At 37.8% G+C, this 13,806-nt stretch overlaps 1 protein-coding gene across 1 annotated transcript in view; it reads right to left on the bottom strand.

Moving 5' to 3' along the window:
- The window catches only part of MYH15 (myosin heavy chain 15), a 113,499-nt gene that overhangs the window by 59,277 nt on the left and 40,416 nt on the right, over nucleotides 1-13,806 (bottom strand). Inside the window, 7 exon segments of the mRNA XM_073230461.1 lie at nucleotides 5,711-5,792; nucleotides 5,795-5,871; nucleotides 6,738-6,777; nucleotides 6,780-6,815; nucleotides 6,818-6,853; nucleotides 11,265-11,352; nucleotides 12,139-12,206. Of these exon segments, the coding sequence (XP_073086562.1) occupies nucleotides 5,711-5,792; nucleotides 5,795-5,871; nucleotides 6,738-6,777; nucleotides 6,780-6,815; nucleotides 6,818-6,853; nucleotides 11,265-11,352; nucleotides 12,139-12,206 (427 nt within the window).

Raw genomic sequence — 13,806 nt, 5'->3', positions numbered from 1 at the left:
CAGCAAGTTATTTTCCAAATTAAGATCCTCAATAAGCACATCTTTTTAGGAGTCATTATACATTCTCATTAGTCTTCAAAGCACTTCTACATCTGGGTTCTCATTTGATTCTGGCAAAAGCCCTATGAGGGACTTCTGAGATTAGCAATATTGTGGACTAGATGTCCTGAAAATGCTCACCATAGACATCTTTAAGATGAGAGCTGAGCCAAAAAGGGTAAGAAATAAAGAGGGAGCTAAAAACCTGAACAAAAAGTCAATGTGTGTACAGCTTTGCCATCTGCATGAGAGGACAGAACCAGTTTTGGTATTGTAGACAACAGTTTGTATTTTCATGTCCACGTGGGCAAAGAGATAGGCTGAGATCCTCAAAGAATTTTACCCTTAATGAAAGCGAAGAATAAAAAATTCACCCACTGGCCCAGAAAGATGTCAAATATAAGTACATCTGATTTCATCTGGGTTCAGGGTGAAGAAAAACATCTTACTCCAGGATTTTTTTTTTATTATTCTGGACCAGCAACCCTGGAATGTTTGAAGTTTAAATTATACCTTATTAGTGCAGAAAAATGTAAAAAACTAACATAATCTTTTTTTCCACTGGTAATAAATATGCTTTGGGACCTTGGGAGAGAAAAATTCAAAGAAGACTGAAGAATACACCCTAAAATCAAGCATCAGAGATTCTCTTAAAGTCCCCTTGAAGATGAGCTTACAATTCAAAATTACAAAACACATATAGAAAGAAAGCAACCATCAGTGATGGTGAGTACCTACAATAAAAAATTTGACTAAACTCCCAAGAACTTCAGATAATTGAACACTCTGGTGGAGATCATAAAATAATTGCTAAAAATTATTAAAGGCATAAAGTAAAGAATTGAAAAAATAATAAGAAATGAGGCACTATGAAAAAAGGGCAGACAGTTTCAGTAGAAGAACAAATAAAATGTCTAATATTAAAAAGTAGTCTTTGAAATCAAACATTTAATGGAAAATTTAGGCAGCTGAAATAGACACACTTAATAAAATTATGAATTAAGAAAAGAATAAATCCAAAGCAAGTGGAAGGAATGAATAAAGATGAGATAAGAAACTAATAAACTAGAAAATGAAAAAAATGAAAAAGTTGGTTTATTAAATAATCTAGATAAATATCTGACATGAAATATCAAGAAAAAAGGGAAGACTCAAGTAAACAATATCAAGAATAATAATACTGTCAGAATATAATACTCTAGGATTTTGCTCTAGAAATAATTATAGATATACTAGAGATTAAAAATCATAACCTAACAAATTGGAAATATTTTTTTAAATGCAAAATTATATCTTTTAAAAAAGAAACATCTAAATTGATTCAAGATGAGATAACACCAAGACATATAATAATTTAAATGGCAAAGTTCAAGGACAAGAAGAGAGTATTGAGAGCAGCCAGAGAGAGACAGCGTATAAAGGGAAGCTCATTAGTCTATCAGCAGAAACCTTACAGGCTAGCCAGGAGTGGCATGATATATTTAATACAATGAAATAGAAGGGTCACCAACCAAGAATACTATACCCAGCAAGATTATCATTTAAATTTGAAGCAAGGGATTAAACAATTTCCAGATAAGCAAAAGTTGAGGGAATTTACCTCCCACAAATTGTCTCTACAGTGTATTTTAAAGGGACTGCTCTAGTTGACTAAGGCTAAATGCTCCTAAGGCTAAATAGTTGTCAGCAGAGAAAATAAAACCACAGTAAAAGAAGAAGACCAATTAATTACTAAGCAAATGATAAAATAAATCAACTACTCACAAATTTAGTCAAAGGATACTCAAAGAGTAAAAAATATGACACCTAGTATATAAGAATGGAGGAGGAAGAAAAAGAAGGGGAAAAATAAAGAACCTTTAGATTGTGTTTGAAATAGCATAACAAGTGAGTTAAGTTAGACTTTTAGATAGTAAGGAAGCTGCCCTTGAACCTTTGGTAACCATGAATCTAAAGCCTACAATGGCAACAAACACATATTTATTGGTAACCAACCTAAATGTAAATGGACTGAATGCACCAATCAAAAGACATAGAGTTACAGAATGGATAAAAACAACCAGACCCATCTATATGCTGCCTACATGAGACTCACTTCAAACCCAAAGACATACACAGACTAAAAGTAAAGGGATGGAAAAAGACATTTGATGCAACTAATAGAGAGAAAAAAGAAGGAGCAGTAGTACTTGTACCAGACAAAATTGACTTCAAAACAAAGAAGTCATAAGAGCCAAAGAAGGACATTACATAATGATAAAGGGGTCAATCCAACAAGAACATGTAACCATTATAAATATCTATGCAGCCAACATAGGAGCACCCACATATGTGAAACTAATACTAACAGAATTAAAGGGAGAAATAGAATATAATGCATTTATTTTAGGAGACTTCAGCACACCACTCACTACAAAGGGCAGATCAACCAGACAGAAAATACGTAAGGAGACAGAGGCACTGAACAACACATTAGAACAGATGGACTTAACAGACATCTACAGAACACTCCATTCAAAAGCAGCAGAATATACGTTCTTCTCAAGTGTAGATGGAACATTTTCCAAAAGAGATCACACACTAGGCCCCAAAGGAGCCTCAGTAAATTTGAAAAGATTGAAATTGTGCCAACCAGCTTCTCATACCACAAAGGTATGAAGCTAGAAATAAATTATGCAAAGAAAACAAAAAAGTACACAAACACATGGAGGCTTAATAACATGTTCCTAAGTAGTCAATGGATCAATGACAAAATAAAAACAGAATCTAGCAATATAAGGAGACAAGTGTTAACAACAACTCAACTGCTCAAAACCTGTAGGGTACAGCAAAGGTAGTTCTAGGAGAAAAATATATAGCAATATAGGTATACCTCAAGACAAAAGAACAATCCCAAATTAGTAGTCTAAACTCACAATTAGTGAAACTAGTAAAAGAAGAATGGGGCCCAAATGCAATAGAAGGAGAGACATAATAAAGATCAGAGCAGAAATAAATAAAATTGAAAAGAATAAAACAACAGAATTTGATTACCAACCAAGGAGGTGAAAGACCTATACCCTGAAAACTACAAGACACTCATGAGAGAATTTAAAAAAGACACCAATAAATGGAAATACATCCTGTGTTCATGTATAGGAAGAATTAATATTGTCAAAATGGCTATTCTGCCTAAAGCAATCTACAGATTCTATGCAATCCCTATCAGATATTTTTAGGTGTTGCAGGCCCATTCAGTGCCCACAGAATGTTCTTTTTTTTTAAGCAATGCTTTAAAAATGTCAAGCCATTTTTAACTAGTGCGCTATATTAAAAAAATGAAGCATGGAGATAACCTTTAAACCTTACCTTTGCTCTAGAGAAAGTCACTTTTGTCCTAGGCATTAAGAATTCACAGAAATACACATATTTTTTAGAATCATTGGTAGTAATCAAGATGAGGTGAGAGGCCTCTAAGGCTCAAATTTTAAGGAAACACTCACTCTCAGGGTGGCACTTACCCCACCCTAAGATTGACTACCTCACTTCATACTAGTCCTGACCTATATGAGTAGTATACAGCAAAATCACGAAAAACACAAGAAAACCTGACACCAGAAGTGAAAATCAGCAGAAACAGCAGACAGCAGAAAGACTCTCAGATATTCAAAATTTGGGAGTCAAATAACATTTTATAATTATATCCTACAGAATTTTTCTGTGAGCTCTTCACATTCTTCACTTGCAATTCTCCTTCAAATAATCGGTCCTTGTACAGATGCCATTAGGAACAACCTGATGTTAATGGTCAGATGAAACCAAATCTATCAGTCACATATTTCCCAGAATATATGGATCATACCAAGACCACTGAAGGGAAAATGGAAGTTCCATGGCCAGGATCCTCACCTGATACCCATTGTATGTTCAATGAGGGAACACTTAGCCTACTACACAAGTGTATGCTTACATACCCATTGGCAATAAGGCATTACTGCTGGTAATGCTATAAAAAGAGCTCCCCTGAACCCTCCTACACTGCTGGTGGGAATGTAAATTAGTTCAACCATTGTGGAAAGCAGTATGGAGGTTCCTCAAAATGCTCAAAATAGACTTACCATTTGACCCAGGAATTCCACTTCTAGGAATTTACCCTAAGAATGCAGCAGCCCAGTTTGCAAAAGACAGATGCACCCCAATGTTTATCACAACACTATTTACAATAGCCAAGAAATGGAAGCAACCTATGTGTTCATCAGTAGATGAATGGATAAAGAAGATGTGGTACATATACACAATGGAATATTATTCAGCCATAAGAAGAAAACAAACCTACCATTTGCAACAACATGGATGGAGCTAGAAGGTATTATGCTCAGTGAAATAAGCCAGGCAGAGAAAGACAAGTACCAAATGATTTCACTCATATGTGGAGTATAAGAACAAAGAAAAACTGAAGGAACAAAACAGTAGCAGAATCACAGAACCCAAGAATGGACTAACAGTTACCAAAGGGAAAGGGACTGGGGAGGATGGGTGGGAGGGGAAGGATAAGGGCAGGGGAAAAGAAAGGGGGCATTATGATTAGCATGTATAATGTGGGGGTGGGGCAAAGGGAGGGATGTGCAACACAGAGAAGACAAGTAGTGAGTCTACAGCATCTTACTATGCTGATGGACAGTGACTGTAATGGGGTTTGTGGGGGGGACTTGGTAAAGGGGGGAGTGCAGTAAACATAATGTTCTTCATGTAATTGTAGATTAATGATAACAAAATGAATTTAAAAAAAAAGAGCTCCCCTGATGCTAAGAGCAGAGCCTAGAGAAGAGAGCAGAAGCTGGGAGCAGAGGTTGGAGCTGAGGCAGAGATTTTGTAACCAGGGCAGGAGACAGACCTCTAAAGTATAAATAAACCTATGTGGACAAAGAATACTAATGTCCCAAACCAACATAGTTACCTAAATAGCCCTATTCTTAAGACAAAACTCCAAAGGAATTATAATTCACCTGTATACGTCATGCCTTACACTGACCCTTACCCAAAAAAGGCCCTATAAAACCTCAGACCCCAAACCCTTAAGTGCGCCTCCTCTCCGAGGCTGCCCACACTAGCCTTCCGTCAAGTGCGTCACTCTCTCTCTCCTACTTTAGGTAAGTAGGGAAGGGTTGTTGAGAGCTCTGATCTGGGCTTGCAAGTTCCTGTCTCCTGGGTGACTGCAGCTCTATGATCATGCTCCTTAGTAGCCTGCCTGAAAATTTCTTTTATTTCTTTCTGGGAAGTTCTCAAAACATAGCCTCACCCCATCCACTGTGGTCTACGGCTTCCCCAAATCCTGGGGTGGTAGGGACTTAATTCCCATGCTGTGCAGATTCAAGTGGACACTGGATGCCAGGTGACCCTGGCTTCAGGAGTTGGCATGGGATTATGCCTGAGCAGCAGTTCAATGAGTTTCCCTTTCCTCTATTTTTCTTTTCTCTCTGCTTTGTTCAAGTAAACCTGCCTTTACGCACCTTGACTCTAGCCCGTTCCTCTCTTGGAGCACATTCAAATAAAACTTTTACTCTGCTTCACCACTGTGTCTCTGCCCTTCAATTCTTTGTTGCAGCAGGGACAAGAACTGAGGAAAATAAACTCAACCCCCTAACATAACTGCACTTTCATGGGTATTTGAAAATATATACTCTCCTCCCACTCTTCTCCAAATACATTCTTTGTAGTTTTTTTGGTTACCTTAGTGATTTCAAAGTGGTACTGGATATGGTCTGTCTCCAAGAGCCAACTAGTTCTTCAGCTGCATGTCTACTGCTCACAGACTTGCCCTTTGGAAAGCCCCTCAGGTTCAGAATGTAGTATGTGATTTAAAATAAGTAAAGAATAAATCCTGGAGTCAGGGGTCATGTGATTCAAATAAGGAATGATATGGATAAGAGCGATAAAAGGCAGTTCAGACTTTTCTGTCTCCTATCAATATATTCAATTTTCACAAAGCTCTTGGCAACAATAATGAGAATTCAAGCAATAAGCCCTTGCTTTGTACTTTTGCGCTTTGGAGACAACCTCATTTGATTATTTGCAAAATTAGGGAAGGAGAGATGGGGAGGGTCAAAACAGGGAAGAGGCCAGCTTAAGTACCTATTATACGGATAGGGAAACTGCAAAGCAGAGACATTAAATGTCTTTTCCAAGACTCCTTCCCCCTAATGGTGTGTTGGTGGAGAAGTAGAGATATGCCTCTTACTGTGAGATAGGTACTATTTCTAGTCTACCATACTTTGCTCAAATTTCTTGATGATCTGTAATTTACTCTTTTAGAATTTGGGAAATAGAAAGCAAAATCCCTCTCCCGCCTTCTGCCGCACACCCTGGTGGTGTCCTTCCTTTCTCAGACTTACTCACACAACAGCCTGCTTAGATTAAGTATGTACAACATTTCAGAGATTCAATTCAGCCTCCATATCTTTCCTCTGTATATATTTCTTCTATATGTGGGTCTATTATCCATTAATAGAGATTTAAGGATATTACAGCTACATGGATGTCAGATTTAAGGGGAATTAATAATGGAAACTCTGTCATAATATATCTTGCCACCACCAAAACACATTGATCTGTAGTCTGGAGGGCATCAACTAAACAAACAATGCATGCCTAACACTCAGAAAGAGAGGGAGACAGAACGGACTGCCTCAGGCTTCATGGATCCTGGGATGTATGTTTACCTTTGTTTAAAATCAGCACACAGCAGTCAGTTTGGAAACCTTCAGAGCATATCCTGATCCCTTCTAAAACACCATGCCGAGCAACTGCTGTAGAATCAAGTAAGGTTCCATTACACCTGAAGAAAAATGGTAAAATTGAGTCTGTGTCTAAAAAAATGATCACTCTAAATTTTGTCCTAATTGCTACATCTTGGGTTTAAAGTGTTTGCATTTGGAGTTCTTTGTAATAGTTGACTTGATCCCAGACTGATGGCACTCACAGTGCCAATCCTATTATGTAGGAGTCTCCAAATAGTATTTACCCGAAATTAGTTTAAATGGAACGAACCCTTCAGTTCACAATTTGTCAAAGTTTTATAAGCAAATACTCCTAAAAGATGAAAAAGGATACTTTTTTGCTAGACTGTAAATGGCCAATGTGACATCTATTTGTAAACCAAAAACCAGGTAGAGAGGGGGATAAAAACACAAAGGAGAACTGAGTCTTCATAGGTAGGGAAAGGGATTATAAGAAGGGAGAAAACCACAAAATTCCCTTTACTACTTTGCCTGTAGCGACCAAGGGCAGGCAGCCCCGAGGTGTGCCACTCTGGCATACTGATTGCTTTGAGCTAAAGCAACTGGAGAATTGCTGGTGCAAGAGGGATATTCTGACCTGCTCTGTACCCCCCGAAACCAGGGATTAAATCTCCCATGAGAAGGCTGTTCCTCCTGCACCTCTGCAGGATAGAGAGGAATCCTCATCACGAGACAGGAAATTCAGTGCCCAGAAGGCTGCATAAACAAATCTTGTTACTCTTTACTAATCGAAGCTCCTAAATACAAGTTTTCCTGTAAATTTCTCACAGATTTATTGTCTCTTTCTCTAAAATGTATAAAAGCTGCTCTACCTTGGTCATTTCTTTGGGTCTCAATTTCATTATCAGGCCTTTGCATGTCTGTAATAAAACTGGGAATATTTTTCCTGTTAATCTGTCTCATGTCAATTTGATTTGTAGACCAGCTAGAAGAACCCTGAAGGATGGAGGAAAATTCTTCCTCCCAAACATGCCCTATTGAAGTGAGGTAGACAGGGACACAGGACAAGCATTGTAATTAATTTTTCCTGCCTATGGTGAAAATGCCAAGATATTAATAGTTAGTATGTTAAGAACAAGAGGGACTCCATCTTAAGGCTAAGATTCCATTTTTAAAACCAGGAAGTTAGGAGGTAAGATTCCTGACATACTTTATGGTAATCAGTCAACAACCATCCTATCCTAAGGCAGGACAAGGAGTCCTAAATGGTATGTTCCCACTGCTTAGGGGTGACCACTATCTTGGAGAAGCAGGATCAATAAATTCCTTGTGTTAAATTTATCTTACAGAATATCTAGAGGACATACAATGGATAATGACATAATGACTCTCACTGGACACAGACATCATGAGGCCACATGTCAGCCTATGTTCCCTTGGCCCTTTACCCTATTCTTGAAATCCTTTAAAAACATGAAACCTAAGCCTTTAGGTGCACATCTCCTCCAAGGCTACCCATTCCCTTTCTTTGAACATGTACTTTGTTTCAAATAAAACCTTCTTGCTGCTTAGTTTATTGCGTTTTGACCCTGAGTTCTTCCAGGCCTATCAGGAGGTTAATGAGACCCCTTTCCTAGTGGTAAGTGTCTTTGCTACTTTGCTATTTCATTCAGTTTTCTAGACTTAACCACTGGTCTTCATTTCCTCTGTTCTGCTTCAGACAGGTAGAGAAGGGCTATGGAGATCTCTTATTTAGGCTTGAGAGTTGCCGTCACCTGGTTGACCACAGACAGGACTGCAGCTGCACAATCATGCTCTTTAACACCCTGCCCAAAAACCTCCTTTCTTTGCTTTTGTGAGTTCTCAGAACATACTCTCACTCCATCCAGTGCTCTGTGGGTACCTCAAATTCTGAGGTGGTAGGGGCTTAGTTCCCACACCATGCAAATCAAGTGGACACTGGATGCCAGGTAACCCTGGCTTCAGGGGTTGCCAAGGGATCTTCCCTATGCTGAGCAGGAGTTCAAGGAACTTCCCTTTCCTCCCTCTGTTCTCTCTTGCTCTCTGCTGTCTGCATGGCGGCTGCCATTCCCTGCTACTCTTGCTTTAATGAATTCCTTCCTTACCTACACTTGGCTGACCTGCTCACAAATTCTTTCTTGATCAGAGTCAAGAACCCTTTCCTGGGTTGTCTCACCTGGAACACAGAGAGGTCTCCCTGGATTGGATTGCCTGGCAACAGAAGGACTTGGTGCCATCCTGGCCTACATTCTGCCATTATTATATTGATAGCATTGTTATATTTTAGAATATTAATATATTTTATATTTAGAATAAGCATCCTCCTATTAACACCTCACTCACCAGATGAAGCCTCTGTAGCACAGTGGCTGCAAGCTCTGAGAAGTGCCTTTGAAGAGCCATCCAAGGAACCACCACATCTGGCTTTTAGTGAATCTTCTGGAAGAAGCCAAGCAGCCCTTCTTCTGACACAAAGGCCTACCATTGTGTTATAATAAAAATGGATGATTCTCTGCCTGTGCCCACAGTTACAGAAATAAACTCTAAGCCTCATATCCATATTCCTGTACTCCAGTCCCTTTCATAGAAACAGATCATCTGTAAGAAGGGGCAGAACTAGAGTCCTATGACACCGTAAGATCAAGCATGCTCATTCTCTTTGAGTGCATATGAAGAACTGCCGTGATTAGGACATGAAACTTTTTTATGACTTAGTCTTAAAAAGAAACCTGCTGAAATCAGAGCCAACTCGATAGGAGACAACTCTAATAGGTAACAGAATTGCTCCAAAATAGATGCAGCTAATTAGATTCCTTGCTAGATGGAAGCAGTGTCCCCAGATGCATTCAGAAACCCAGCTGATAAGAAACAATGAGGCAAAACATAAAGCGTGAATGAACATGAAGTGTTTGTATCGCAAAAGCTCAAGCTGCAGCATCATTGTTTAGCATCACACGTTCCCAAAATAGGTCACAGCCTGTCAAGATTGGGGTCTTAATTACAGGAGGTTAATAAAAATGCAAAATACTACAGAACCTCAGAAATCAGAATCAGCAACATCTGGCTACCTATTCCAGGGTGATTAGTGCTCTGAAGACATAAGAGCTTGTCATATACACAAGTTTGAGGCTGACACCCCCCAACCAAGCTCCATAGAAGCCTGTAATTCTAAAAAGAAATCTGAGTATCATCAAATACATGATGTAGGGAAAGCAATGCATGTAGTTAATATCTGTAAAAATGTTGCTTGAGCAATTAGAAACATGAAATAATAATTTACCACCACCCACATTTCCCATCATCCCCTTACTACCATCCACTCATCAAACAGTATCCACTACAACAGTCAAGATGACAACCCAAGTGTCCACTGACAGACAAATGGATAAAGAAGTAGTGGTGCATATACATATGCAATGGAATATTATTCAGCCATGGAAAAGGAGGAAATCCTACCATATGAGACAATATGGATGAACTTTGAGGGTATTATGCCAAGTAAAGTAAGTCAGAGAAAGGCAAATACCTATCTCACTTAAATGTGGAATCTAAAAACATAAGTAAACCCAACCTCATAGAAAAAGAAAACAGATTTGTGGATTTGTGCCTACCAGAGGTGGAAGGCAGGGAACAGATTGGATGATAGTGATCAAAAGGTGCAAACTTATAATATAAATAAGTACTATGAATGTAATGTACAATATGATGACTATAGCTGACACTGCTGAGTGGTATATATGAAAGTTGCTAAAAGAATAAATTCCAAGAGTTCTCATCACAAGGAAACACTTTTTTTCCTTTTTTAAAAAAATCTATATGAGTTTGTGGATGTTAACTAAACTTGGAGTAATCATTTTATTATATATATGTCAAATCATTATGCTTATACCTTAAACTTATATAATGCTGTATGTCAACTATATCTCAATGAAACTGGGAAGAAGAAACATTAAAAAAAGATGTATCTACTGCCCAGCAGTACATAACTAAAGACATGGGTTCTATTAGGGAGAGGAAAGATATTATACTGGGAGGGAAGACTAGAAAGAGTTATTAACATTAGAAATGGATTTAGGAACTGTCCTTGGGGCCAATTTAGGTAATTCAGTCTAAATAGTTTCCTTCATGCTGAAATATCTACCTTAATCCCCAACTGATGATCCAATGCCCTTTCATTATACTTTGCCCTTATAGACAGTGCATAAAAGCTCATCCATGTTTTAGCACAAAATTCAAGGAGGAATTATGGTAAATCAAGCATTCTAATGTTACCTAATTGAACCTGCTTTGTGAAATCTTCCTGTATGTACATTTCAAAGACAATCCTAAGGAGGATCTGAGGGCCTCACTTCTAACTTACTTCATTTTTTATTTTAAAAACTACCTTTATATAAAAGGGGCAGATAAATATTTCTTTAAAAAGACATTCAATGTAGTTTAAGTCAGGTGTATTTTCTAGTGTGGTTTACAAAGAAGTCTAGTTCTTACCTGGCATTTTGTTCACTTTGGGATTTATGCATCTTACAAAATGAGATATTGTTGATTTCAGATTAGTCTTCAATTTATTTAGGTTTTCCTAAAATAGAGAGCATAAGGGACACAAAATCACTTTGCAAATCACTAAAACACCAATCTACCTCACAAATGTTTCCAAGTCTATCAACTTAATCTTGAGGCCAAGATGCATATCAACAATAAAATAATGAATTCAATATTCTTCCCATCTTACCAAACATAAATTCTTTCTTTCCTGTGGCAAGTCAACATTTATCTGACAGACACAGTTCTGTTGTGAATCATATCCACCTGTTTTGAATTTGATAGCAATAATTTATGGCTGGCAATAAAATGGCTTGGACAAAGAAATTGTTCCCTCAAGTTTTCTGTATGAAAAATTTTTATTTTACAGCAGATTCTCTGGAAGTAGAACCTAAGATGGGGATTCTGGTTTGAGAGATTTATATGAAGAGTAGGGGAAGTAGGATAGGGTATGAGAAGAAAAAAAATGGTATGGACTTAGTCTGATCCTTGCAGGATCTCTGAGCATAATGCACCAGTTACAGCACAGTTTGGTCTCCCCTTGAGGCAAGGGAGGGGCCAGCTTCCCTTCTGGCCACAGTCAATTCTGGCAACTGTGAGTTGTTATGAGCCAGCATTCCCTTCAGCTGGAAGACAGGTCCTGGCTGATAAAGGGACAGAGGTGGGACACCAACAGTGTCCACTGAAGTCTAATAATATCAAGATAAACTTCATGTTTTCCAACTTGGCTAATTGAGATTTGAAGATGTGAAGTTTCAAATAAGTAATAACATATGCAGATTGTGAGGCAGTTAATATATGAATAGATGCAATTACAAATGACTTTATGCAGAGATGCAACTGTTTGGAATGAAGCTCCTTTCTTGCATTTTTTCTCCCCATACTGTAGAGCTAAAAAAGGAAGAAAAAAGTATTTAAAAAACTCTTTTTTGTCATATTACCATGCCCTGCTGATGAAAGCATAAATTCATCAAGTTCTACAAGCAATATGGCATAATCTACCAAAAGCTTTAAAAATATTTGTCTCAACATAAGAAGTCTATTTCTAGTGATTTTCCTTAAGGAAATAATCAGGCAACTATGCAAAGATACTTACTGAAGCATTGTTAGTCACTGCAAAGAAAAAATTTAAGCAAAAAATAAAATTATCAGTAAATGTCCATTAATGGGAGATGGGTTAGTTAAATGATGAAAGAGCATGTGTACAATGGAACACTGTCACCTTTTAAAATGATGACATGGATCCATATAACTGACATGGAAAGATTGCTAAAATTTAATTTAAGAGAAAAATTAGGTTACAAAACAGTTAGTGTATTATGACCTCGAGTATATAGACATGTTTCTAAGTGTGGTGGTATTACTGGTGACTATACATATAAAGAACAGTTGGAAGTAGTAGCCACCAAACCATTAGCAGTTGTTACCTGTGAGATTTTAGGTAATCTCTGTGTTCCTCTTTCTAGTTTTTCTATATTGTATGTTCTTGGCAACACTCATGTATTACTTTCTTAATTTATAAAAAGGCAATCTATTACCATTTTCTGAAAGCAAAAGAATCTATGCTAAGCCAAATTGTTTTACAAACTTTGTGTAGTGCTAACTCACAAAGATGTACACAACAAAATCCATAGGCAATCTGGAGAAAATGGGACAGCTATCAATATGAAAAACTAATAACATATCTCTGTGCCTGAGTAGCAACTAAACAGAGGCAGGTGTCATATTTTAATCACTAATGTCCCAGTAATGTCCCTCCAAGTGAATCATCTGACCTCTATGTACTTCAGTATCTCTACCCATACTGGGAATATTAGGAAAAGGGAATTATACTACCTTTCATTAATTTTTTAAAAGAATTATGACTCTGGTTTAAAGTACTTTAATTTTCCAGAAGAAAGTATAGTTATTATGGTAGTCTAATGTTTGGGTGAGTCAGAAACTTGAAGGCTAGAGTGCTTAAAGAATTAGGAAAAAGGACATTCTGGACAATTCTCTTCCACTTCCAAAGAACACAGCACATACCCTGAAGAGTTAGAAGATGATTTCCTCTCTAATTCTCTACCCAAACCACTCTCTCATCTCTTATGATCAGAGAATTACTCATCTGGGAGGCATAAGCTTATTGTGGCCACTATCATATTTCTCAGAGGCACTTTAGAAGCTATTAGAATCAGCAAATGAACTGCCTGAAGATGATCAGGGTCCAAACACAGTAACATCCATTTCTCAACCTCCTCTTTAGACAGGCCAACAGGATTTCAGACACGATCCTGCATTACATCATCATGTGCTAATGGAGCCAGGAAGTGTCAGGTTCTCCAATCCCTGACCGTGTCAATCAGGAGCCCCAAATCAGCCTACAGGTGCCGGAGTTCACTTGAAACTGGATATAACCTAATAGATGAGTAAGAATGTTAGGAAGAATATGTACTTAAAGAACCACAGTACGTGTTTTCCCATTGCCACAAGGGTATCTCAACCAAGGCTG

The sequence above is a fragment of the Manis javanica genome, chromosome 3, assembly GCF_040802235.1.
Source record: "Manis javanica isolate MJ-LG chromosome 3, MJ_LKY, whole genome shotgun sequence".
Lineage (NCBI taxonomy): Eukaryota > Metazoa > Chordata > Mammalia > Pholidota > Manidae > Manis > Manis javanica.
The sequence above is the reverse complement of the archived record's forward strand: the minus strand, read 5'-3'. Positions and strand labels throughout refer to the sequence as shown.